General features: G+C 45.0%; 2 protein-coding genes across 6 annotated transcripts in view; both read left to right on the top strand.

Annotated features, from left to right (window-relative positions):
- The window catches only part of MCPH1 (microcephalin 1), a 189,839-nt gene that overhangs the window by 40,140 nt on the left and 123,167 nt on the right, over positions 1 to 26,532 (top strand). The gene's annotated exons all lie outside the window — the stretch shown is intronic.
- LOC308429857 (high mobility group protein B3-like) lies at positions 13,204 to 13,785 on the top strand (the record flags this gene model as incomplete). The annotated part of the gene is made up of 1 exon (XM_080928883.1): positions 13,204 to 13,785. The coding sequence occupies one exon, from the start codon at positions 13,204 to 13,206 to the stop codon at positions 13,783 to 13,785; it is 582 nt and encodes a 193-aa protein (XP_080785009.1).

The following is a 26,532-nucleotide window of genomic DNA, read 5'->3' as shown; positions in this document are numbered from 1 at the left end:
AGCCCAGGGTAGGGGAATGCCAGGGTGGGGAGATGTGAAGGAATAGGTGGGTTGGGGACATTCATAGAGGCAGGGAGAGGAGGAGCAGATAGAGACATTCCAGAGGGAAACCAGGAAAGGGGGTAACATTTGAAATGTCAGTAAAGAAAAGGTCCAGTTTTTTTTTTTTTTTAAAGCAAATTATTCCACGCACTTTGTGTTTATTTAAGAATGTATTTGCAGGTGAATGTGGGGCAGTTGGACTATAACATAGACATCTGAGGTCATTCAGGATGAAGTGTGGGCACTAACAAGCCTTCTGCAGTCCTCAGGCACAGTATTTGTTCTGTGGTAATTGAGAATAAAAAAAAATCACTAGACAGGAGCAAAGCACCATCCTTTGTGAATACAAGGCCTGCTATAAAACTCTAAGAGCAATAATCACAAAGCTTACATAGGGTCTGGTGGACTTGAAGTCAGCATGGTAGACAGAGGCTACTGCCGGGACAGCTGATAGCCGTGGAGGGACTGGAACATTGAGTGCTCTGGAAGAACTGAATGAGATAAAGGTGTGGAGAGGTCAGTGGGCATGCTTCTGACGCATTGTGCATTTGAAGAAGAACAGTAGGAATTTCTCGATATGTGATTTAGATTTTTAAAATACGGCTTCCCAGCATGTTGATCTTTCATGTGCGGTGAAGGAGGTTGTTTGGCATCTGGTATTGTTGAGTCAACAGAAAACACTGGGTTCAATTTGCTGATTTAAAAGCTAACATGGGATTATAGAATTACATTAGTAAATTAAGTACAGCTTCCTCATGTGAACTTCATTTCCAGAGTAGGCTAGTATCTGTCATCCACCCCCCCCCCCCGCCGCCTTTTTTACTTTTACAGAAACTGAGGACTTTACCTGCTTGGTTTTGATCCTTAATACATTTTAAGATAATCTGTGTTCACCTGAAATTTGAGACTTCGACAGGGCCCTGGTTTTATGCACGGTGCAAATTAAAGGATTCTGTTTTATCAAGCACAGAACTTGAAACAGAGATGTGTGTAGCTCAGCAGTGAGGGCCCTGGGTTTGTAGCGATGGTGCTCAGTGGCAGGCAAGCCTGTCATGGGCAAGACCCTGGGTTTGATTGCCAGTGCTGGGGGAAATGAAGATCTTGTAACCGAATTCTGATGTTGACAAGGGGATTTCGTCTGCTAATTATTGTGCTACATGTCCCCATGAGATCAACAGTCCTGGCAGCCAGGACAGTGTTTTCATGTTAGAGCTGTTGTGGAGCTGCTGCTGTGGGAGGAACAGAGCTTGAAACCCCATTGTTTCTCTGGCCCTGGTGAGCTTTCACTCTAATTAAAGAGGTGGGTAATGTCCCATCCCAGAAGCCCTGCAGAGCAGGCCTGGTCAGAGTAGAAGCATAGGGAGTCAGACACTGGCAGTGTGAAAGCCAGGGATGGAGCGTCCCGGTCCCCCCACCCCCAGAAAAGACTGAGGTTCCCTGTGACAGTGTTCGTTGTGAGCCTTTTTGAGGACCACAGGACTTTGTTTGATCCTTGAATGTGTTCTGGCATATGATCAGCTCTTGCTCCTGCCCATGTTTTCCAACTTTATTGTTGGCACTACAGTCACATGTCATCGGTGCATTACCTCTGGGGTGAATGCCTGTGATGTTTCTTTCCTCCAGCATCTTTTTAAAGGCAGGATTTCACTCAGCCCTTTAAAGGCTGGTCTGGAATTTGCTTTGTAGGTCAGGCTGGATTCAAAAGCAGAGAGGCATCCTCCTCCTCTCCCTCTCCCTTCCCTTCCCCTCCCCTCCTCCTCCTTTTCCTTATCCTCTTCCTCAGTGCTGGCAATAAAAACATGCACAGCCAAGCCTGGCATCTCTTGTATCTTTGCTTATATTTTTAATCAATTTTGTTTCCATCTCCCTTTTCGGTCTCTCTAAGTCCGTTGTGATGCTAAACCAACACTGAAGTCTGTTTTCTGCTCGTTCTTCTTTTAGGCCCTTTTACCATTTATTATATGAACTTATTTTAACAGTTTTGATTCTGTGCCATGCATGCTCATTTCGAAGTCTATCCCAGGCACCTCTGCTTACCTTCGTCTCTTTGTTTGGTTTTTTACTCTCTGGTGTTTCACAGTTTTCAGTCCTGTATTCCACAGCTAGTAATGTGTTGGTTTGGCATCCAGTCAGGAGGTTGGATGGTTGAGAGCCAGGCCTCTGTGTTTGGGAATCTGAATGTTCTAGGGACTGTGAACCTCAAATGCCGTGTCGATGTTCAGGTCTCCCAGCTGATTGCCTGAGTGGTGTCACCAGACATCACTTGCCTGTTTGTACCTTGTACAGTTTTCTGGCTGATTCTAGTTTGTTGGTCCATCCACAGGACTCAGTCTACCACTATAGGGAAGTGTACTGTGGTATTTTGTATATGCTTGGCCGAGGGAGTGGCACTATTAGGAGGTGTGGCCTTGATGGAGTGGGTGTGGCCTTGTTGGAGGAAGTGTGTCACTGTGGGGGTGGGCTTCGAGCTTCCTCCTAGTTGCTTGAGGAAGCCAGTCTTCTCCTTGCTGCCTTCACAAGAGGTGGAGCTCTCAGCTTCTTCTCCAGCACCATGTTTGTCTTGCATGCTGCCACGATAATGGACTTGAACCTATAAACTTGTAAACCAGCCCAAATTAAATGTCTTTAAAAAGAGTTGCCTTGGTCATCGTGTCTGTTCACAGAATTGGAAACCCTAACTAAGACAGATGGGTTAGTTTTTATGGTCTTTTAAAGAAGGACTTAAAATGATGGTTTTTAAGAGTACACACACACACACACACACACACTCATCCATATCCTTTTCTTGATTGGTTAGTTGGTTGTGGGGGCGGTGTGAATATTTGTTTATGTGTGTTCTTGCATATACATATATGTCCACATTGCTCTACAGTTTATATCTTGAGATAGGAACTGAACCTGGAAGTCAGTGGTTAGCTATCAAGCTTCAGGGATGCACTGGTCTCCATCTCCCTCCCCACAAACTGACTTATTCCAGGATGCTGGATAATTAAACTCTGGGCTCCATGCATGCACATGTTGCTGCTGCTGCTGCTGCTGCTGCTGTCAACTTGACATGAAGGAGGGTTATCTGGGAAGAGGAACTTCAATAGAGAAAATGCCTCCATCAAATGGCCTATACTCAAGTCTGTAATGCATTTTCTTAATTAGTGATTGGGAGAGGGGCATCCAGGGGGGCATTGCTGCCTGTGGGCAGGTGGTCCTGAGTTGTATGAGAAAGCCATGAGGAGCAAGACAGTAAGCAGCACCCTCCCATGGCGTCTGCATCAAATCCTGCCTCCAGGTTCCTACTTTGACTCCCTTCAGTGCTGAACTTACAAGCAGTAAAGTGGAATAAACCCTTTCTTCTCAAGTTGCTTTTGGTTGTGGTGTTTACCGTAACAATAGACACCCAGACTGAGACAGTGACGTTACCTCTCTACTTAGGAATGAATAAAAAAAAAAAAATCCTGGGGTACAGAGCTAAACAAAACGTTCTCAGTTGAGGAATATCGAATGGCTGAGAAATATCTGAGGAAGTGCTCAACATCCTTAGCCATCAGGGAAATGCAAATCAAAACAACCCTGAGATTCCACCTCACACCAATCAGATTGGCCAAGATCCAAAACTCAGATGACAACAGATGCTGGCGAGGTTTCGGAGAAAGAGGAACACTTCTCCACTGTTGGTGGGGTTGCAAACTAATACAACCACTCTGGAAATCAGTCTGGCGATACCTCAGAAAATTGGACATAATACTACCTGAAGACCCAGCTATTCTACTTCTGGGCATATACCCCAGAGACACCTTAGTACACAACAACGATATATACACCACAATGTTCATAGCAGCTCTATTTATAATAGCCAGAAGCTGGAAAGAACCCAGATGTCCTTCAGAAGATGAATGGATACAAAAATTGTGGTACATTTACACAATGGAATACTACTCAGCCACCAGAAACAATGACTTGACCAAATTCTTAAGAAAATGGCTGCATCTAGAGAATATCATTCTGAGTGAGATAACCCAGTCACAAAAGAACAGACATAATATGCAGTCACTGATAATGGGATGCTAACCCCAGAGGCTCGCACTGCCCCAGAAACAACTCACAGACTGTATGAAGTCCAAGAAATAAAGAAAACAAAACAAAAAAATCTTTATACAACAAGAAAACTTTGACTATTTCCATGTTACATTTTGTTTTACATGTACTTTATGCTCATTGTAACTATTAAGTTTTCAATGCATACTATCAAACCTTAAAAAAAAATTAAGTACTGACTAACAAATATGTTCATACAGTTTTATGTAAAAATTATTTTAAAATCTGAAAAAAAAGTACTGACAAAAATGTATTGTATAATTTTATGCAAAAAATGCTTAAAATCTGTACATTTATCTTTGTTTTGTAAAATAAAGTTGTTAAAAAAAATCCAATAGAGTTTATTATCTTAAGATTATAGCTTCCAATAGAATGTTCTTGGTTTGACAGCCACTTTCAATGGAAAAAGTCACTTTACAAGTGAGTCTAAATTAGCCCTTTTTAGGTAGACAGTTCTAGATATTTGCAAATTTGTCATCTTTTTACCTTGAGGACTTGGTTAAACGGTTTATGGCCTCTCCTCTCTTACTTTATAGCATATAGGATATAGGCAGTGATATTGTGATCCAGCTTTCCAGGGAGAAAAGAATATAAAATACTCAGGCAAATTGACCAAGTATAGAACTTGAGGAAACTACATGTGGGCTTCATGGTTGAACTCCGGAAAAGTACATGAACTCTGTTCCTCCAGGGTTTTTTTTTTCATTTGCTCTGTTACTTCTGGACTTGTTATTCGAAAGATGATTATCCTCACCAAATCTTAACCGGAATCATCAACTGCATAGTTGTTGGTCAGGGTCTGAGTTTTAAAAAAAAAATCTCATTTTGGGACAGTGCCTGCCAATCCAGGTTGTTCCACAGGAAGACAAGCTGTGGGTCAGAGCACATTGAGTTTACAGATGGCTCTCATAGATGCACGGCCTCGGGGAGAAAGAGGACCAAATACACAGTACCTATTTTCAAAAGGTTTTAGTTGTTCTTTTAAGGGAAACCATACACGAGATAGAATGCTTACATTTGTTTGCACTTTTAAGGAGATTTTGTGTATTATTGGTACTATCATAATCGTCACCATCATATCATCATCATCACTAATTTGTGTGTGTACATGTTCACTTGGCAGGGCTATACACATGTAATTGTGCATGCATGTGAGAGTATGTACATGTGTGAGTATGCACACATGTGGAGGCCTGAGGTTGACCCTGGGAGTCTCCCTTGATTGCCTTCCCCATTACTCATTGACTCAGCTGTCTCAGTTGAATCTAGAGTTTCCTGATTTGGCTGGTCTGATCCTGTAGGATCCTCTGTCCACCCTCCAAGCTCTGGGCTTACAGGCTGGCTACCACACCATCCAGTAGATTTGTAGATCTGAACTTCAAGTCACTTCCCACTGAGCCATCTCCTAAGCCTTCCCTTTTACAGTTTCCTTTGTTTTACTTTGTGCATGGATGTTTTACCTGCATTATGTCTGTGTACCATACTATGGAGCACACACAAAGACCAGACAGGCATCAGATCTCTTCAGACTGGAGTTGTAGAGTGTTCTGAGCTGGAAATCAAACGTGGGCCCTCTGCCAGTACTCACAACCACTAAACCATGTCTGTCTCTTTCCCCTCTCTCTTTACATCACCATGTTTTCAGTCCTTCCTTGTGCTGTCTGCCCCACCCACCCCCACCCCACTTTCCCCTAGAATCCTTACCACATAGTGTGTGTATGGTTTTGTGTCTGTGGGCTTGTGTAGCCGTTCCCCTCCCAGGCAGGTGGTTTTCCATCAGTGAGAAGTGGAGCCTATCCTCAAGGTAGCATGCCACAGTCCGTCACTGAAGTTGACTCTCAGACTAAGTCCTGCCTCTCCGCCAGACATGCGCCTTATTGCTGTGATTGAGTCAGTCACATTCTATGAATATGGTTTTCCAGTTTGCAGTAATTCCAGGAATTTGGCTGTGCCTTTAAAGACTATGATAGAAGCTTTGATTTCGAACTTAACTTTTGAGTGTAAACAGCAGTGATTCACCCAAATGACAGTTGATATTTGTTTTTCTTCTTGAAAACTCAACATGAGTATTTATTATTAATCGCGTCAGGGAACTGTCACACTTCCTCTAAGATGACACACTTTATTAATGTCCCCGTAAACAATTTCCTGTTGTTTATTCCTGCTGGGTGCACTGAGATAGGGCCAGAGGGTGGATGCTTTGAGAGCCCGTCACTGGACAGATGGGTTAGCAAGTGAGTTTTGATTTATAACGCCGGTGCCTGGTGATCTGCGGTTACTTTGGTAAAGCCTCCCTGGCAATTCAAAGGCAGGGGCTGGCAGAGGTGGGCTGTGCTCGTTGCAACAGGTGTGGGGTTCATTGGCACATGTGGCTTTGTGAAGCCATTTAGAAACCAGTGGCGTGTTGACGCCCACAGTCGCTGTCCACTCTCACGATCATGTTATTTTTTTTCTTGTTATGTATGACAGAAAATATTTCCACAGAAAACATTCAATACAATCTTCAAAGAGCTTCAGATACACTGTGAAATGTGTAGCTCAGAAGTCATCAAATACAGCTGTGGTGATGTGAATGGGAATGGCTGTGATCCCAACATTCAAGAGGGAGGGAGGCAGGAAGGTCAGTTGAAGCTTCCCAGCCGTGTATGGAGTTCGCAGAAGTGAGTCTCTGCCAGACTAATCGCTGATAAGAAGAACAGTGTGCATGGGGTTAGCCTGAGCTATATGAGCCCCTGAATCAGTACTACTACAGCAAGAATGTGTTTGGACTGGAGGTGGTTGAAGTTCAGTGCCTGTTGGACAGCTTGTCCTAGACCTCATCCACTTGTGGGCCACATACTTAGAGGCCAGAGTGAGAGTGTGCTCAAACTGAGAGTTCCGGGGTGTGCAGGAGAGGGAAGCTGCTCCTGGAGTCTGCTAAGATTGCTGGTAAGCCTTCAAGACACCAAGCAAGGCTGGGTCAGCACATCCCATCTAAATGCTGCATTAGTTATGTCTGGTCGCCGTGACAAAATGCCTTAGAAAGCAACTTAAAGAAGGCTGTATTTCGGTTTGCACAGCATCATGGTGGGACAGCATGAGGACAGAAGGACTGAGACGAGTGGTCTCCTCGCATCTGCAGTCAGGAAGCAGGCGAACGCTGTACTCAGCTTAGCTTCTCCTGCCTACTCAGTCCAGGGCCCCCGCCCCGTGGGATGGTCCACCTAACATTGCGATTCCATGGCGATTCTCTTAAGTCTAGTCAAGATGCCTGTGAGGCATTACCACCCCATACACTACACGTAACTGCTGGTGTCTAAGGCCTAGTTTATTAAATATACTATTTGGGGCATGTTAGCCAAATGTTAGTTACCCCTAGTAATCTGCTTAGAAATATCAAATCCACCAATTTGAAGTTTCCCCTGGGAGTAAAGAAACATCCTACATGAGTTTCCACTCGGCCCTGTGCCTCCTCAGGGCACACTGGGCTGGTGACCAGCCTGCCAAAGTACCCCACACTGTGTCCGCCAGTGACTCAGCGAAGCTAACCACATTCATGTTGTTCTTACTAGTTCTTAGTTGGTGACTCACTTCTGTCCCATAATGTGAGGGAAGTCTTAGTGGGAAGTTTCTGGGACTAGTGTTCTCTCAAGGAAGATACCCCTGGGAAGAAGGGGTTGGCCATGTCCCCTGGAACATCCACAGCTGGAGACTGATGCCAAGAGTGAATTAAGGAAAGGAAAGCATTGGCAAGAAGAGGCGGCAAGGCCTGCAAGCCTCACACAGTTTCCACAGAAATCAGATGGCCATGTGCCTAAAGGCAGGGCTGCCTCAGTGAGGAACTGAACATCCAGTGGTCAGAGCAGAGGAGGCACAGCCAGTAGACTTCATGCACAGAAGTGCACACTCTGCCCATCTGTCCAGAAACATAGTCCTCACGTTGAGACTCACTTACCTAAGCAGGTCTGCACTTCCTCCCAGGCAAGCTTAAGATGTCCTCTCCACCCTGGGGTTTTTTATTCCTTTGTCTTTCTTTAATTCTCTTAACATTTTGACCCTTTTAAATAGCGTTTTGTAGGTATGTGGGACTATTACTTGTCAGTTATTAATAAGGATATTTCAGGTTTCTTTTTTTTAAGAAAAGAGTTAAATAGAGGATGACATATAAAAGCTGCCAGTTACAAATCAATGAGGCATTATCTCAGTTAAACTAAGTGCATGCCTTTGTGGCTTTTGGATGTGAGCAGAGGTTTAGTTTATCTTTCAGTGTCAGTCCAAGGAAATCTCATGTCTGTTGACTGTCAGATTAGAGCAATTTGGGATGAGGGACTTATCTTTAGCCTCAAATTTTCAACAAGCATGTTATTATAAATTATCATGTTTTATTTTTCTGTGGAATTATCCTGTTTTTCATTTTAGAATCTGTTTGATTCTTGATTCTGTTTTACATTGAAAAATAAAAGTCTGTTTCCATGTTAATAGAATTCTTTCTTTTTCTCATTTTTTAAAATTTTTCTTGAGGGGTTCCACCTCTTCCAGTAAACTTTTTTTTAACTAAGTAAGTGTGTGCATGTGCACACTGGGGTTAGTTCCCGATGAGGTCAAAGGGAGTTGGGTACACTGGAGCTGGACTTAATGGGCAGTTTTGAACTTCCCAAACTTGGGTCCTCTGGAAGAGCATCGATTGCTCTTACCACCCCCCCCCCCGAAGGTATTTCTCCAGACAGATGTACCCTTTGAAAATTAGATTTACTCACTGTAATATTATCTGTACATGTTTTACATGTGTGTATGTCTGTGCACCACCTGTGTGTACAACCTGCCCTTTGGAGCAAGAAGCGGTTATTGGATCCCCTGGAACTGAAGTCATGGGTGGCTGTCAGCCACTATGTGGTTACTGAGAGCCAAATTTTGGGTCCCATGTAAGAGCAGCAAGTACTTAAAACCACTGAGCCATATCTCTAGCTTCCCTCACGTCATGTTGAAAACAATATGGATGGCTTGCTTGGATATACTTTAAAATTATTCCTTTAGTGACTCTTTAGGGTTTTTTTTTTTTTTTTTTTTTTTTTTTTTTTTTTTTTTTGGCAGCTTAAGTGTGTGTAGTGTGTTGTGGACAGACAGACCTGTTACTCTTAGATCCCTTTCTTACTCCTACAGACCCTTCCTGTCCTCCAATCCCCCCTGATTCATGCCTTGTGTTTCTGTGCGGGTCTGTGCTGGCCACATCATGCCCAGAGAACAGAGTGTCACAGGGCTCCTCTCATCTTCCAGCTCTGACAGTTTTCCAACCCCCTTTCCTTAATGTCCCTGGGTCTTGGAGGGGTTGTTATGGATGCCAGCCACATTTAGAGATGAGCACTGGTCAGCCATTGGTTCTTGGCATTTTGACCTGTTCTACCTCTGTGTTAACCGTTAGGTATCCCCAAAAGAAGTTTTTTCTGGCCAGAAAGGATGGCGGCACTAGCCTAAGGGTATAAAACAGCAAAGAGGTTTGGCTACTTCAAGGCTCCACTGTCAAAGATGCCACACACTTGACATGAAGCTCACGTGGCAGCCCTTTCTCTAGGCCCCAGAAGACAGTCCGTGCCAGACTGCCAGGGTCTGCATGTGGAACGTTCCACAGAGCGGTTTCAGGACTTCTGAAGGGGCTATTTTTGTTTTGGATTTTTGTTGTTGCAGCCTTTGTCCTTTGCCATAGCTGATTTACCCTTTTCATTTTCCCTGTAGTCATGTTTATGAGTCTGACAGTGCTCATGTACGTGGATTTATACCAGGAGTAAGCAAGATCAGCCATATGTGAAAATGCTGAATTATTTCCTCAGTTTATCCATTTTTTCTTCATTTTTCGTCTCCCCTACTCCTTTTTCTTCCTTTTATTTTCTCTTCCTTCTCCACCCTTTCCTCTTCTCTTCTCCCTCCTCCTGTTTGTTTTTCAAACAGACTGGCTGTCCTAGAGCTTGAACTGTAGACCAGGCTGGTCTCAAACTCGGAGAGGTGTTTCCCACCACCTGCCAGTCCACTCATTTTAAAGAAAAGTGGCTTTAGTGTTTATTTATCAGAAAGATGATATGTAAGCCCAAACAATTTTACAGTGTTTTATTTCTGAAATGTTACTCTTTCTCACTAATAAAACGAGTACATCTGTTTGGTTTTACCCACCTTTGATATTACTAAAACAAAATCAAATACAGTTTTCCAGTGCCACACTCCTTCCTTCCAAAACTCCCCTTTTCTCCTTCCTCCCTCTGGACTCTCTGGAACTGCTACTTCAGAAACTTCAAAACACACTTCCCCTAAGGTCCAAAGCAGTGCTCACTGTGTGTGCATTAGCTGTTATCCCCTGGTGGGTTCATCGTGGGGTTCCTGTTGACACTGTGAGTGTATGGGCTGAGACTGGGACTGTGCCTGGTGGTTTCCTCTTCGGGACACAGTCTCACCTGTCCTTTTGCCAGTGAATAACAGTGTTATAAACAAGTCTGCCTTTTCTTCTTTCTGTAGACTCATTCTGTAACATATAACCTCGCAGTGTAAGAAGATGTGACCAGAATAGGAATTGGAAAATTTAATTTTGTATGAATATATTACATATAATAGCAAAGCTTTCAGCTATCCTTGAGTCTTGCTACAGGAAACAGTTCAGTATACTCTGTGTGTGTGTTGTTGTTGTTGTTGTGTGGATGGGTGGGGCGCGCGTTGGTGTTGGATCTCCTAGAACTGGAGTTACAGTCAGTTGTGAGTTGCCCTCTGTGTTGTAAACTAAACTTCATTTCTCTTCAAGAGCAGCCAGTGCTAAAAAGTGGCCAGTTACTGCAGAACATTCATGACTCTTTTGTGCCCTGCAAGACTGCAGGAGTCGCAGTCCTCAGCTGGAGAAGACCAGTGGTTCTTTTCTCCCCTGTAGCCTGAATAGTAGCCTCTGGTAGTCCACATGAATGTGTTAGTGCCTCAAAGAAGCTCTTGTTTTGTTCCCCAAAGTAACCACTGGGTGAAGTGCCTCCAGAGGTCTCAGTCTTGCCTTAGAGGTTTTGTATGTGTGGACCTCCCTTTGCAGGGCCTTAAGGGTCCCAGTCTGTTTGCTGAGTTCTCACCTTCTGGAGCCTTCACTTGTCCCTTGTCCCATATGTCCCTGCCAATCTTCTCGCTTCAGCCAGATGTTGGTCTTTCCTTTGCCCTGGGATTGTATTTATATCTGATGGCAGCTATAATCTAAGTAGATTCTGATTGTTTGCTGAAGTCATATGGCCCTTAAGAACAGACAGGACCTCTTGTGTGTCCCTTCAGTCCCATTCGTGCTTGCGTATTGTCCTGGTTCACTAAATAAATTCCTGAAGGCTGCTTATTTGTAACATTCTTTCTCGGTGTTTACATGCTTCTATTCATAAACAATTTTTGTTGTTTTTATACTTTTAAAATGTATCTTATTTTTAAGTAATAATATAATCTTTGACATTTTTCCCCTCCCTTTCTTCAACCCTCTCATATATTCACCCACACCTTGCTGACTTTCAAATCCATGGTCTATCTATATATCCTAAATATAATTGACTCGTTCTGCATAATGCTCCCTGTATTTATGTTTTCATGGATGATCATTTGGTGTTTGATGGCTTTTCCCTGGAGAAGACCATTTCTCCCTCTCTCAGCATTCCTTCATTACCTGTCGTTCCTTGTACAGGGCTGAGACCTCCTTGTTCAGCTCATGCTTAGGTAGCCTTGTTGATGAGGCTCTGAGTCTTCTGACATCACTAGGAGACATGACCTCACAGAACACCCCCGCCCCATTCCTTTGGTCCTTACAACCTTTCTACCCCCTCTTTCACAGTGATCCTAAGCCTTAGGTGCCAGAGTATTTTGTAGATGTATTCATTTGGGACTGGACTCCACAACTCTGCATTTGATTGGTTGTGGGTTTCTCTAGCCGTCTCCATTGGTTTCAAAGAGAAGTCTCCTTGATAAGGGCAGAGGACTATATGGATCTATGCAAAGACAAATATTTAGAATGTATTAGGAATTAGCTTGGCTTAGTAAAGTGGTAGTGGCTGTAGATCATGACTTTACTAATCACGGCAAAGCTAGCTCAGTAGGTCTTCTACTGTGGCTGTGACAGTCCTGCAGTTTCCATTTCTAACATGCCTTCCCCCTTGTTGAGTGGGTCTTGAGTCCAAGTAGAGAGTTGTGACCACCAAGGTGTGTAAGCCACTGCTGCACCCATAGGGTGACCAGGTCATGCTGGTCATTGTGGTTCGGAGGTGCCACAGATGGATAAAACTGCCATTGCTTCCTTCCTTTGAAAGCCCCTCCCAAACCAAGAAAGGTAGTGCTCAGGGAAGAGGCATTTAGGTCGGTTCCAGTTCAGGATCCTTCAAACACCATACCTGAAGAGCGTGGTGTCTTCAGCAATAGGGTGTGAAAAAACTCTTCTCATTAAGGCCAAAGCCCACCATGACCAAATACCCTCTGGGCTTGGCGCACTATGGGAGACTCCCTTCATTAGAGGGGTGTCTCCTCTGATCTTGTCTGGGGAATTCTAGGACCACACATACGCCTCTGCCTGAGGAATGTCAGGTAGCCTCAATTAGATTACAGGATCAATTTCATTTCTCCTGATACAACCTGTTCAGTCAGCACCTGAGGTTCCTGAATGCTTCCTCATGCTAATGAGGCATCCCAGGTACCAGAAGGCCTCAGTCAATGACCTTTGCTTACCTTAGATATTTCTACCCTCAGTCCCCCAAATCTTTATAAGCTTTGAGTCATCTTAGGTAAAGTTGATCTGCCTACTGATAGCTGGTCCCGGTGTGCGGTATGGTCATTCACCAAACACATACTCACATGGCTTCTGACCCCTCCCTAGGTCCCTCTCCCCCAGTCCCCTCCCCCCTACCACCCTGCTTGTAGTCTCTGCTTCCACCATAGGGACTTGCCTTCCATTTTGTGGGGCAGAAGGCAACCAAAGGAACATATTGATTATTCAAAGGTTTCCTTGGGGCTAATAAATTTTTATTCTTAACTGACTATTGTTAACTTGGAGCTTGGATTTAGAGTACTTCAGAAAGCTTTTATTCGAGACTAGCGAACAATACAGTCAGGATGGCTAAAGGTGATCCCAAGAAACCAAAGGGTAAGATGTCTGCTTACGCCTTCTTCGTGCAGACAGGCAGGGAAGAACCTAAGAAGAAAAATCCAGAGGTTCCAGTCAACTTTGCGGAGTTTTCCAAGAAGTGCTCGGAGCAGTGGAAGACAATGTCTAGCAAAGAGAAATCAAAGTTTGATGAAATGGCAAAGGCAGATAAAGTACGCTATGATCGGGAGATGAAAGATTATAGGCCAGCTAAAGGAGGCAAGAAGAAGAAGGACCCAAATGCTCCCAAAAGACCTCCGTCTGGATTTTTCTTATTCTGTTCTGAATTCCGTCCCAAGATCAAATCCACAAACCCTGGCATTTCCATTGGAGATGTGGCAAAAAAGCTGGGTGAGATGTGGAGTAACTTAAGTGACAGTGAGAAGCAGCCCTACGTTACCAAGGCAGCAAAGCTGAAGGAGACGTATGAGAAGGATGTTGCTGACTATAAGTCTAAAGGGAAGTTTGATGGCGCCAAGGGTCTTGCTAAAGTTGCCCGGAAAAAGGTGGAAGAGGAGGAGGAGGAGGAAGAGGAAGAGGAAGATGAATAGAAACTCTGTCTCCTTGTGAATACCTTAGAGTAGGAGAGCGCTGTGATCGACACATCTCTTATTTGAGTCGTGTCTATTGCCCCTGTTAGGTTTAATTACAAAACTTGATCACGATCACATTGTAGTTTCTCAAAGTGTCAGTGGTTTACATGAAGTGGAGCGCCCTGAAACTGTATCAAAGTTGTACAAAGCTCCAAACATTGTTAAAATGAAAGGCACTCTCGCGCCCTCCTCACTCAGTGCACTTTGCTGTTTGTGTGACGAGGCATTCGGAGATGTTTCTGACATCTTGTTCGTTCTCAACTCGTAAGGTAGTGTTGACCATATGGTTATTGGCTAGAAGTCCTGAGTTGTCAACTGTACATATCTATGGTTTGTAAAGAAAACAAAGCAACCCAGACAGATTCTTGATGCTCCTTGTTTGGCATGGAGGCCGTGAGGGAAGATGCCTTTTGGAGGGGGCCATAGCTCAGGGTGTGCACTGAGGCTGGACCTGTTGATACTGTGGTGGACATCCATTTAGCTTCATTCAGGTTGTCTTGTTTTTGTATATAGTGGCATAGCATTCTGCTGACATTCTTAGTTGTGAAGAGGGGGGGAGGGGTCAGCTGGCATGAGAAAGAAGTGTTTGGAGTTTTTTCTTTAGTTAAGTGCGGTAGATTTTAAACTTTTTAAAGAAACTGTAGAACTCATCATTGTCAGCAAAGCGGAAAAACTACTGCATCAATGGACGTTGTTCAAGACCCTCTGAACCTAAATGCAATTTGCAATATTCTCTTATTTTTTTGTATGTTTAGAATGCTGAAATGTTTTTGAAGTTAAATAAACAGTATTACATTTAAAAAAAAAAAAGAAAGAAAGCTTTTATTCAACTGCAGGATTGTCATAGTCACAGTGAAAGACCTGTTGAGCTAGTCTTGCTGTGGGTGTTCCCAGCCTTTTTGGAAATGTCTTCCCAGGCATTTAAAACATCTGTGATAGGATAAATGGGAGAGTGCCCTCGCTGCTAGGCAGGTGGCTTTATTGAGAGTGGGTGACACCGTGGACACTTGGTCTTCAGAGACCAAGAAGGGTTAGACATCCCATTCGGCGAGACAGAGCATCTGCAGGCTGATGTACTGCTCTTAGCCTGTCCCTGAAGTGTGGTGGAGAGATGGAGTATAGTCTGAGAATCAGACCCCTGTGAAACTATCTGTTCAGATGTGGCGGCTAGTGAATGAAAGTCAGTTCATGACTGCCCTAGGTGTGGTGAGAGAGAAGGTTTATTGTAGATAAGAGGGTGAGTAGAGCCAGACATATATGGAGTGGTCCAGACTGAACCAGGCCATGAGAGGAGAGAGAAGGAAGAGCAAGAAAGGAAGGGGGGAAGATACCTGGGACCCCAGAGACCAGGAAGCCAAGAAGACAGCTAACAAAAATGGCTGAGGCTATACTGGAATTAGGGAAGGTGGGGAAAAAGAAGCCCAGTCCCTGAGCTGAAGAGTTTAGGGTAGGGGGCAGGGTTTGCCAGCCAGGATACCCTGTAACTAGTAGGGACTGAGGGAGACTGGCCACTTTGATATATTAAACAGGCAGCTTCAGCCATTTATGCTGAATTTGAGGCCTAACATGAGACCTCACTATTTTTAGGGCCTTAGGGGATCCTAAAGAACACTTGCTATAGTAAAAAGGAGAACTATTTACTAGTGGAACTTAGAAGACAGTCTAGTCTTGACAGGATCGAGTTCCCTGGTGGGCAGTCAGCTAGATCCAGGGAAGAAGGGAACGCTTTGAGTCACACAGTGCAGTTCATAGGTGATGTTACCTGGACCTTCTGATACAGCAGAAACATGGCCCAAGTACAGTGCAGCGCTATAGCCAGTCCAAGGAGAGCCAAGCTCGCATGTGGTTTGGCTTGGTCCACTATGGTGCCCAGCTTTGCACAGTCTACCTCCAGGTTGACCTTAGCTCCCAGGCAGAAGGCAGATGGCTCACTCTCCCCTGAGCATTGGTCACACCAAGTCAACTGAGTGAAATCAGAGGATTTGTACCAAGGGTGTTGAAGGAGGTGAGAGTTCGGTGACTACTGGGGGTACATCGAATTCTGCTCACTAAGCAGGGAGGTGCAGGAACTGGGAAGTGAGGTCGTCTCAGTCACCACCAAACAGTTTTCACATAGTAAAACTGATCAGAAGCCACCCAGGCAGGGGCAGAGCTGGAGTTAGAGGTCCACTGATCAAAAACCGTTTCTTAGATTATTCACAGTAACAAACTAAGCTTGGCTTCATCTGATTGATTTGCATAGATGATGGAAAATACAATGACAGTTGTCAATAGGACCTTAAATTCGATTTATGGACCTTGATTACAGTTTCTTTCTTGCTCCTTTTTTTCTTTTTCTTCCTCTCTTATTTTTAAATTTACTTATGTGTATAATTGTTTTGCTCACATGTATATTTGTATACTACGTGTATGCCTGGTGCCCAGGGTCAGAAGGCATGGAATCCTCTGGGTCCGTAGTTACGGATGGTTAGTAGGCATCAAGTAGGTGCTTGGGATCAAACCTAGGTTGAGCCTTCTCTCCAACACTTCGGGCCTTTCTTGAAGAGTCCAGCTGCACATTTAACAGCCTCCTCTGTCTGGAAGCTGAGCTAGGAGGAGGCTTGCTGCCAGGTCGGCTACAGCCTGTTACGCTTGGGAGACTTCCCTTACCTCCAAAAGTCCCTTACCTCAGCTTCTGACCCTGCTACAGGGTGACATTCCTCACTCACTTGAAGGCTGACGACCCTTAAGCAGATCCGCTCTTATTTGCATAGAGAATATTATGAACAATGAATCTCTAAAGCAAACCTGGGCTCCTTAAATGGTGGCTACTGATTAAAGGAACATTATTCTCAAGTATGACATTGAGGAAAAGGGCTGCCATTATAAACCAGTGTCCAGTTACTTCCCAATAATGGTGAAAACAAACTATTTTTAAACCTCTACAAAAAGTTATATCAGTTTCTGAATTCTGGAAAGACTAAACAGAACACAGATACATCAGTCATATCCCAACTAAAAGCCTGGCTCACTCCCACCCCCTAGCTCATTTAGGTGTAGTAATACACTGTTCTGGCTGGTTGGCATCCCCAGGGTTCATCTCCTTTTTAGAGTTCTGGACTTTAATCCCCTGAGAGGGCTGAGGGTCAGAACAAAGCAAAACACAAGATGGGTGTGATTAACTTATAAATGGCCATTATCAACTCACAAAGATCTGGTGAGAGTTAACTATAAAAATCATAGCAACGGAGAGGTCAGGTGGGACATGGTGTACAAAGCTTAGGGAAGGCATCTGCAAATAATGATGAACCTTATTTTCTGAAAGGAGTAAGAAGGATGTCTATTTATAACAGTAGGAGGAGCCAGCAAGATAGATGGGTTAGTTGGTGAAGGTGCTCCCTGCAAACCTGTTCAGTCCCTGGGATCTGCACTGATTTCTGCAACCTCTGACCTCCACGTGCACTCCATGGCCTGCTCATATATAATAAACAGTCTTGCAGAAAGAAGATCAGATGCAGCAAAATAGCCCTGAGACATATTTGTGGTCTGTTAAGCATAAAATTAGAGCAAGAATCCCAAAGAGAGTGAGTTGCTAGTTAGAGCCAGCCCTGCACATCTGCTTGTTGGTCCACTCCATGACACAGATAGCTGGGGAGGCAAAGCATCTCTCTTTGACAGTTTGCTGTGTTCTGTCACCAACAGAATCATGTCATGTGGACATGTCATGTGCTCCTGCAAACTAGAGCAGACCTTTGTGGTTTCCAGGAAACATCTCAGCTTTAGGGGTAAAGTATTTTTAGTTTGATTTGGGAAGGGCCAAACCCCAGAAGTTGTCAGGAAACCTTGAGTACCTGGTTAAGACAGCACCATAGTTACTAAGAAATATGAAGTAGAAGGTAACAGCGGCGCATTAGACCAGTAAATCTAGGAGCTTAAGGAAGAACACATAAAAAGAGAAGGAAATAAAATGTTTGCTAGTAATACACAGGAAAATTAACTATTTTCCCCAAACCTAAAGTATTCAACAAATTTCATTTTCCAAAAATAATTTACCTGAATATGTGAACCTGAATTATTTAAATGTTTGAGTTTAGTAAGAATGCTTCTTACCCCTACCTCCCCCCCACCCACACACACTATTGAAAGCATTTTATAGCATTTACTATCCTTAACCTCTTAGGGCAAGGATCTAGAAAATGTGTAGGTTCCCCTGTGTCTCCAGTCTCTGACTGATGGCCTCCTTTGGTGACCTATCCCCCGAGAGCCATCACAGAATGGAGGATGACGGATGCTTGAGGAGCCCAGATGCACTGGACTTCAATACCAGTGTGGTCTCATTGCCGCCCAACAGAAGATGCTGGGAACTGGGTGCCTATAGCTATGGCTTGCCGCCCACAGGCGTTTCTTTGACCTGGTCGGAAGCACAGCGCCCATGGTCTGACCTAGGACTGCTGCTTATACAAGCAAAGAAGACTGTGCTACAGCAGAGAACAACTTTCATTTAAGATTGAATACGGGGAGGTTAGAAATCCCTCCATCCCAGACTATAAGGCAGGCTAGAAGGGTGAGGTGTGTGTGGTGGGAGAGGGGGTGATCCATTATCAAAGCCTTCATTTCCCTGGTATGTTTGCAATGGGGGACTTCCATTGGAGGGCTAGAAGCAAGCAGATACCGCTTTCTTGAGGTCACACGCCTCCAGAGCGGGTTGCTGAACCAGGGTCAACCAGACGGAGTAGGCAAGAGGCACATCAAGATGTGTCTTAGCAGGGTAGTCACCACAAGGAGGCCATGTAAGACAGATATGTGGGTCCTAAACTGAGATCTCAGGTGAGACTGTAGAACCAGAAATGAAGAAAAGGGCCAAAGCTCCGTTTCTTTCTTTAAAACAAAACAGCCAATCTTTAAGCATTTTCAAAATACATACCAAGGCAATATTTAGTCGTAAGTATTTCCCACAGTGGGTCTTGTGCAGTACAGTGGCATGCACACATGCAAAGAGAGCCACAGGTAGCTTGGATCCCAATTCTGTTGTGGGTCAGGCATGATTATGGTAGTACGAACCAGCATATCTACTTCTTAGTGGCATGAAATTTTTATTTGTTTCAAACTCAAAGCAGACAAACCAAAGAATCTCTTAAGCCAGATTCTCTGTTATTTTCACGGTGGAGACAAGATCTCTGTAAACATCCATCCATTTAGAGAGAGTACCACATGGACAGACCATGAAACCCACAGAAGCTGGCACCAGGCTCAGTAGAATTGGAATCAGGTTCCTCCTGTGACACCATCACGCACAGGGTCAGTCACCGGATTCTTTGGTGCATCCCTGGATCTCCTGTGCTCCCTCTTCTGGATCTGGAAGCAGGGTGTGGTCCCTGTGCTACTTTGGGAGAGCCCAAGCCAACATCCATAACCCTGTTCAGGCTGTTGTAATGGGAGGGGTTCTTCATAAAATCTGTTGGAAAGGGACGGAGGGACCCAGGGTTCCAGAGAACAGGCTGTTAGTTCATCTCACAGGTGTTATGAGTGCACAGGTGGACTTCGAGGTCACTAAAGAAGCTGTGGGAGGTATACCTTTGACTCAGATCAGAGAGTCTAGCCAGAAGGCGTGGGGGGGTCTTAACTAGCATTGGTATTTTCTTGCTGGTAAATGACTCTGGTGGAGTTCATCTTTGCCATAGAGAATTGGCTCCCTATAAGATCAGAATAGGTGTTACAGCCATCTAGGTCTCTGGCACAAATAAGTCCCTGCTCAGCCTTTTTATATTTAACACATCAAGCCTTCTAAATGATCACCTGTCCCCCTGGTCCTTTCTCATAACACTAAGCAAAGTGTTATGAGATTCTGATTAGACCTTTGCACTGTGACTGTTTCCGTACACCATGGCTCCCAACGGCACTGAGAGTACAGGATTGTTGCCATTGAAGAGAACCAAGCACCTAAACTCACTCAGCTTCTGTGTCCATCTATGAAATCTCATCCACAGAAAAACTTCTATGGGCACAACTCATATTCTTGGCTAACTATACTGTGAAGATACATATGAAAACTTTGAATGTGATTGTTAACTTTGCAGCACTTGGGAATAATTCATTTAAAGCAGCTCTCAGGTAAGACATCCATACAAAGAATGCTCAGGTGGCCTTGTCACGTGTACGACCAATGACACGGGCACTGCAAAGTTCTCCTGCAGCACAGTCTTTGGCTGGCAGCTGTTTTTCTTGTACTTTGTCATTCTGTAATTGACACTGATGTGTTCTTCGTGAGTCTCCAGTTTTGATAGCATGGGGGCGGTCACTTCACCTAGAGAAGCTTCTCCTCTCCTCCTTCGCAGAGCTCGCTGATGGCCCGCCAAGGTCAGGGGCCTTCTCCTCTCCTGAGAGAAGCATGTGCGCCACCCCCCACCCCCCCCACTGTGTGTGTGTGTGTGTGTGTGTGTGTGTGTGTGTGTGTGTGTATGGCCTAGTAGTCACACAAAGTATGAAATTCAAACATGTGCTGGGTTATTGAAGCGAGGAGCACTGTAGCCTGAAAGAAGGAAGCATGTGAGGAGGAGGAGCCATGCAACAGGTTGATCAGCCTCCCAGCTTTGCCTGACAAACTCTGAGCTCAGACTGGCTCTGCTGTCACCATGGTGATTGACTGACAGGGCACGGGGTCCATCAGTCCAACAGTTCTTTGTTCGTTTATAGTTAACACCATCTATAAATCACAATCCTAGTGATTTCCTTTTCTTGTAAGTGGTGGTGCGCAGAGATTAAGGCAAGGTAGTAGCTTTCAAACTCCTGTGTTTTTTCAGCTAAAATACTGAATTCACAGTGTTGCGGATAAAGCCCCCAATCTGCCTTCCCAAGACAGAGTCTCTCTGTGATGGCTAAGAGTTTGGCCAAAGCCCAGGGGAGGTTCTAGAAACACCCACCAATTGGGGGCCTAGTTTTGGTCCTCAGCTTTTCTTCCCATCACTTAACTGAGAAACTGAGTAAAGAAGCTAGGGCATTCCGAGGACTCAGAGACGAGGTAAGAGCAAGGAAGATGCAGCCGGAGGTAACAGTCAACAAAACTGTGTCTGGTAGGACTGGAGAGATGGCTCAGCAGTAAAGAGCACTGGCTGTTCTTCCAGAGGCCCCAGGTTCTGTTCCTACCACCCACATGGAGACTCACAACAATCTGAACTCTAGTTCCACAAGATCTGATCCTCTCAACTGTCCCCTCTAAGGGTACAAGGTGTATATAAGGCACACAGCCATGCATGCAGGCAAAATGCACATACATGTTAAATGAAATGAAAGCTATATTATTATCATATACCTCTCTAAGATTTTGATGTGGGGAAGAGAGGTGGCTCAGGAGTGCAGAGGACTTGCTGCCCCACCAGAGGACAGTATTTCAGGCAACTCATAACTAATGTAACTCCAGCTTCAGGGATCCAACACACACACACACACACACACACACACACCTCTTTAAAGAACAGTTTCATTTATGCCTCTCAGGAATGCATCCCACTGATTTTGAGGTATTTAGGGTCTCTCTGTAAAACACCCCATAAAGGAAGCAATTTTAGTTAGATGAAATCTTTGCAGTGTGGCTCCAGTCCCTGCACTGGGGGAGGGGGGTACCTGTTTTTCTAGTGTGATAGTTCTAAGTTAGTGGCCTTCCAGCCTGTGGATTAGGATGATCCTGCTGGTCCCCTTTTCAAACCACTGCCCACCAACTGACCCAGGCCTTTTCTCTAAGTGGCTGAACTTCTAAGGCTTCTAATGGATCCAGTTTAGATAACCATGGGCTATAATCCAGGCTTGGACCCTGTCCAGTCCAAACATTGCTCAAATAAACTCAAACTTAAAGAACAAGCCTGTGGATCTTGAATCCAAGGAAGAACCGGCCTGTGACTTGGGAGCAAAAGGATTAGCAGGTACAGTGGCCTAGAAGGGGCTTTCAGATCACGAAGTGGTCCAGACCGATAAACTGAACCGAACTTAATCAAATTGCAGTTTCTGAGTTGGCCGGCCAGGTTCAGAGACCTGATCCAGGATTCAGGAGGCAACATCCAGGGGCAGAAATCAGAAGAGACATCAGCGGCCTGATGTGTGTAGCTTGGGCATTTCTTTCATCTGAACAAAGCCTGCTCATCTGCCCGCCTGCCTGCCAGTGATTGGAACCTGTCGCTGTGCCCAGCTGGGACTCTTTAACACAATGTTTACCACAAAATTAGGCTTTTGCTGAGTGGAGAAAGTAAATTATAGCTTACTGTGTTAGGACTCTCGGAACTGACGCATCCTTAGACTCAATTTTCTGTGACTTAACAGTGAATTTATTAACAAGCCAGTTCCTCTCCTCTTCCTCAGAAGAAACTAGGTCCCATTTATTGCAGGACATCAAATGAGTGGACCAAACAGCCATATTCCCGCACATTGCTTTTCCACCAAAGGCTAGCAGAGGACAAAATAGAAAATGAGAAAATGTTTAGCAAAGTTTTAGAGACTCAGCCTAAAAGCCAGTGAGAGAGGTGTCTTGGTCTGAGCTGCCTGGGGTACATGACTCTGCTGTGGGGTGCACAGGCTTTGCCCTGACCTGCTGGGGGTGATGATTTCCTGTCCTGTCAGAGCTCACTGGCCTCCTTCAGAGTCCAGCAGAGTAGGTCCACTGGGCATTTCAGGAGACTCAAACTGAAACGATTATTTTCAAGGGACAGGAATGAATCTTGAAATAGAATAAAATGAATATTCAGCACATTAATTTGTGAGTGAATCAAAAAGCCCTCATCTCCTGTTCAAAGCATAATAAACAAATCAGTTGAGGGAGAAGATAGAATTAACGGTACCCAGAGGCCATGGGCTGTGAGTCACCTGCTTAACTCAACCTTCCACTCACCCTTAGCCCTCTAAAGCTGTCTTGGTGCCAGGAGAGCATGACTCGGAGAGCACGCCCTGTTTCTCTGCACACTAGGAGTGTGTGTGTGTGTGTGTGTGTGTGTGTGTGTGTGTGTGTGTGTGCGCGCAAGCCACATAGCCATGACTAGTGGCTGATGGCCACAGTAGGCCCATGTTTTCCCAAACCCTTTTCTTTCCTTTCAGTCTGTGAAACCAAATCCATTGACCACCATGTTAGAGTTCATGGCTTTCTTCCAGCGGCCATCCTTGCTTTGTCTGTGTGCCTCCACTCAGTGGACCTCAGCTTGCCTTTAAGCTGATTTTAGACAGTCAGGCATGTTGAAGTGGGTTTGCTGGTGGTTTCCCCAGTGGAAGAGGGTGTCAGTCGGCTTCGGCTCACTGCTCCAAACGACCTGAGTTTGCTGTCGAATGAAGAGAAGTGTTCATTTTGTCTCATGGTTTGGGTGATCAACTGGCCCTGTTGCTTTGTCCTGTGGTGATAAGTCATGGCAGAAGCTTGTAGCAGAGCTAAACTGCTTCTATATGTGGCAGGGAAGCAAAAGTGAGCATGGGGGAGGAGAACTCATAAAATACACACACACACACACACACACACACACACACACACACACACAAAGTGAGCATAGGGGAGGAAAACTCTTATAAAACACAGATACAGACACACACACACAGAAAGGCCTCCCCTCTCTCCACTGTCCTAAAGACCAGGGCTTGTGTCTTAAAGGTCCCACCACCTCCAGTATCAGCATACAGGCTTCTGTGGGACCTTGAAGACTCAAATTATAGTGGAGCAAAAATCAGTTGACATCTGATGTCCATAAACAGTCGTACGATGTAATTGCTACTTGTCTTGTTGCTATGAGAAAACAGAAGCAACATCAGGGAGGCAGAGTTCATCTGGGCTCACAGTCTGAGTGTGCCACCCGTCATGCCCAGGCACACAAGGCAACTGAGAGCATGGCATCTGCAGTCAGTGCCAGCTCGGCTTTCTTCCTCTTTATTCAGCCTTGGGCTCCAGCACATGGGACGGAGCTGCCTACATTTAGGTCTTCCCACCTCAGTTAACTTAATGTAAGCAGTGCCTCTCAGCCTAGTCCGAAGCTTGTTTCCATATCGACTCTGCCCCATGGAGCTGTCAATCAGCATCACCTGTTGCGTGTTACAATCAGATTTTACAGCTGAGTTCTGCAGCTGTCGCCTTTGCCACTGTGTCTACTCTGTCACACCGCCATCTGTCCTCCCACCCTTCCGCAGTGTCCATCTCTAATTCACTTGTAGCAGCGACAGATACCAATGTTTGCCGTGTTCTTAGGAGATGAATGGGAGGGTCACCCTGGGTATATTTCCAGGTCTCTCTGTACGCTGGCCTGCGGATAAGTGCTGTGCTGGCTTTCATTGCCAGTTCCTCTCTGCTGAAGTGTTCCCGAAATCTCACCTTCCCACTGGAGGTGACTGAGCCTCCGGCTCCTTCACAGTGCCATCAGGCTTGTTGCCTACTGTGTTGGCTTTTAAACAGCCAACGGGCTAGGCGTCAGTGTCATCTCGATGGGACTAAAGTGGGGTTTCCCGGTCAGTGGAATATCTAACAGCTCTACCTGATGGCTGTCTCTTCCTTTTCTTTGGGGCCATGTCTCTCCAAGCTGTTTGCTTCCTCTTAAAATTGAGGTTTCGATGTTTTTATACTTTTATATATGTATGTGTATTTTGCCTGCATGTATTTCTGTGTACACATCACAAAAAGAGGACAAAATAGGTCATAAGGTCCCCTGGAACTAGAGTAACAGATGAACTGCCTTGGAGGTCCTGGGAACCACACCTGGGCTCTCTGGAAGAGCAGCCATTGCTCTTAACCGAGAAGGCATCTCTCCAGCCCTCAGTCTTTTTTCAAGGTGTCTTCCTTGACTCCCCTCTACCTTGTATGTAGAGACAGAGTCTTTCATTGGTACCCAGAGCTTGGTGATTTGGCTGGTCTAGCTAGTGAGCTTGCTCTGACCAACACCTCTGGCTTCTGATCAATAGGGTTACAAGTGGCCACCCAGCATTTGCTTGGCTCCTGGCGATCTTAACTCCGACCCCTTCACTCGCACAGACACGCTGCCCTCCAAGCCCTCAGCCGTGCCCTTCAACAACACTTTGAATTTTCAGTGGACAACACTGTGCCGTACTGAATTTATTCTGCATTGGTCTTTTTTCATACTGCTATCAGTGGAAACTGCTTTTTAATATCCTGTTTCCGATCGTCCACTGCCAATCTGCAGAACTATAGCTGGTTTTGTGTGTGTTGATCTTATTTTTTGAAGCCTTGCTGAATTTATTTAGTTCTCGCGGTCATTTTTATTGAAAAGCCAGAAAAACAACCCGTGTAGAATCCAATCCGTGGGTAGAAGTGGTTTTACTACTTGCTTTCTAGTTTTAGTCTTTCATTTCTTTTTCTTAATTGTCTGACTGGTGCAATGGTCTAGTATTTGAGCAGGACACTCAACCTGGGGGTTAGAAACTGACACCAAAAGGATTCTGGGAACCGCCAGCCATGTGCTGACGTGGCTGGTATGTAAACCCGTGTGGCCACTCTTGTGACTGAAGAGGAGCTGTGGTGGGCAGGAGTGAGGAGTAGGAGGGGAGGGGTGGGGTGCCGGGCGTCTGATTGCCGAGCTCCAGCAGGAGAGAGACAGCTTGTCCCCTGCAGCTGTGCCCTGGAGCAGTGCTGTCCCTGGCCTGTGACTCCCCAGACCGTCCCACCCCTGCTGTGTCAGAGATGACAATAAAGGTCATCCAGAATCATCTAGGTTGATTGGAGTCTCCCACATCTGGGCCCCCAATCTAGAACCAGTCAGGACAGCTGTGCTATTGCTGTTGCATCTGGATTATCGGAAGTGCGGAGGGGGAGATCTTCCCCTGCACAGCTTCCAGACTCATACGCCCTCTGTGTTCTTTTGTCACCGTCTTTCCAGGAGTGTCCCCTATCAGTGTGTTTCTCTAGTCAAGAAACAAATGAGGGCCTGGAGAGATGGCTCAGTGGTTAAGAGCACCAGCTGCTCTTCCAGAGGACCTGAGTTTAAATACCCGCAACCACATGGTGGCTAAAAACCATCTGTAAAGGGTTCTGATGCTCTCTTGTGTGTCTGAAGACAGCTGCATGTACTCATATACATAAAATAAATAAATCTTTAAAAAAGAAACAAATGAGACTCTTCACTTCGATTACAAAGGTATTTTATATAGTTTATGTTCACATTTTGTATCATGTAGATTCACACATTTCCATGGAACACACACTGGCTGAAAGGCAGAAAATCCTGGGAAACAAACTCATTTGTCTAAGCATATTTCCATAGCATTTACATTTTCTATACATTGGTTTTTCTGGGTTTTTAATAAAAGTAACCATGAGAACTAAATAAATTCAACAAGGCTTCAAGAAATAAGATCAACACACAAAACCAGTTATACTTCTATAGATAAGTAGTAAACAATCAGAAAGGGGTATGAAGAAAGCAGTTCCACTCAACATTTAAATTCTGAAGTAATGGGTAGGTGCGTGCACACACACACACACACACACACACACACACACACACACACACACACACACAGATTAGTGACTGTTCTTGTCCCTGGGAGGAGCAAGGTAAGGAAGGGAGTTAATCTTGACGCCTAGTTTGAAAGACTGCACTGGGGCTGGGAAGTCAGGAGCTTGAGGCAGCTCAGTGCATCTGCTGTCAGGAAAGCCTCATCTGGTACTCAGTTGGTTCTCTTCTGTTTATTCAGTCTGGAGCACCAGCAAATGGAACAGCAGCCAGGGAATCCCACACAGATACGCACAGACATTTG

This window comes from Micromys minutus (assembly GCF_963924665.1).
Source record: "Micromys minutus genome assembly, chromosome: 14".
Lineage (NCBI taxonomy): Eukaryota > Metazoa > Chordata > Mammalia > Rodentia > Muridae > Micromys > Micromys minutus.
This window is presented reverse-complemented; position numbering and strand designations above follow the sequence as displayed.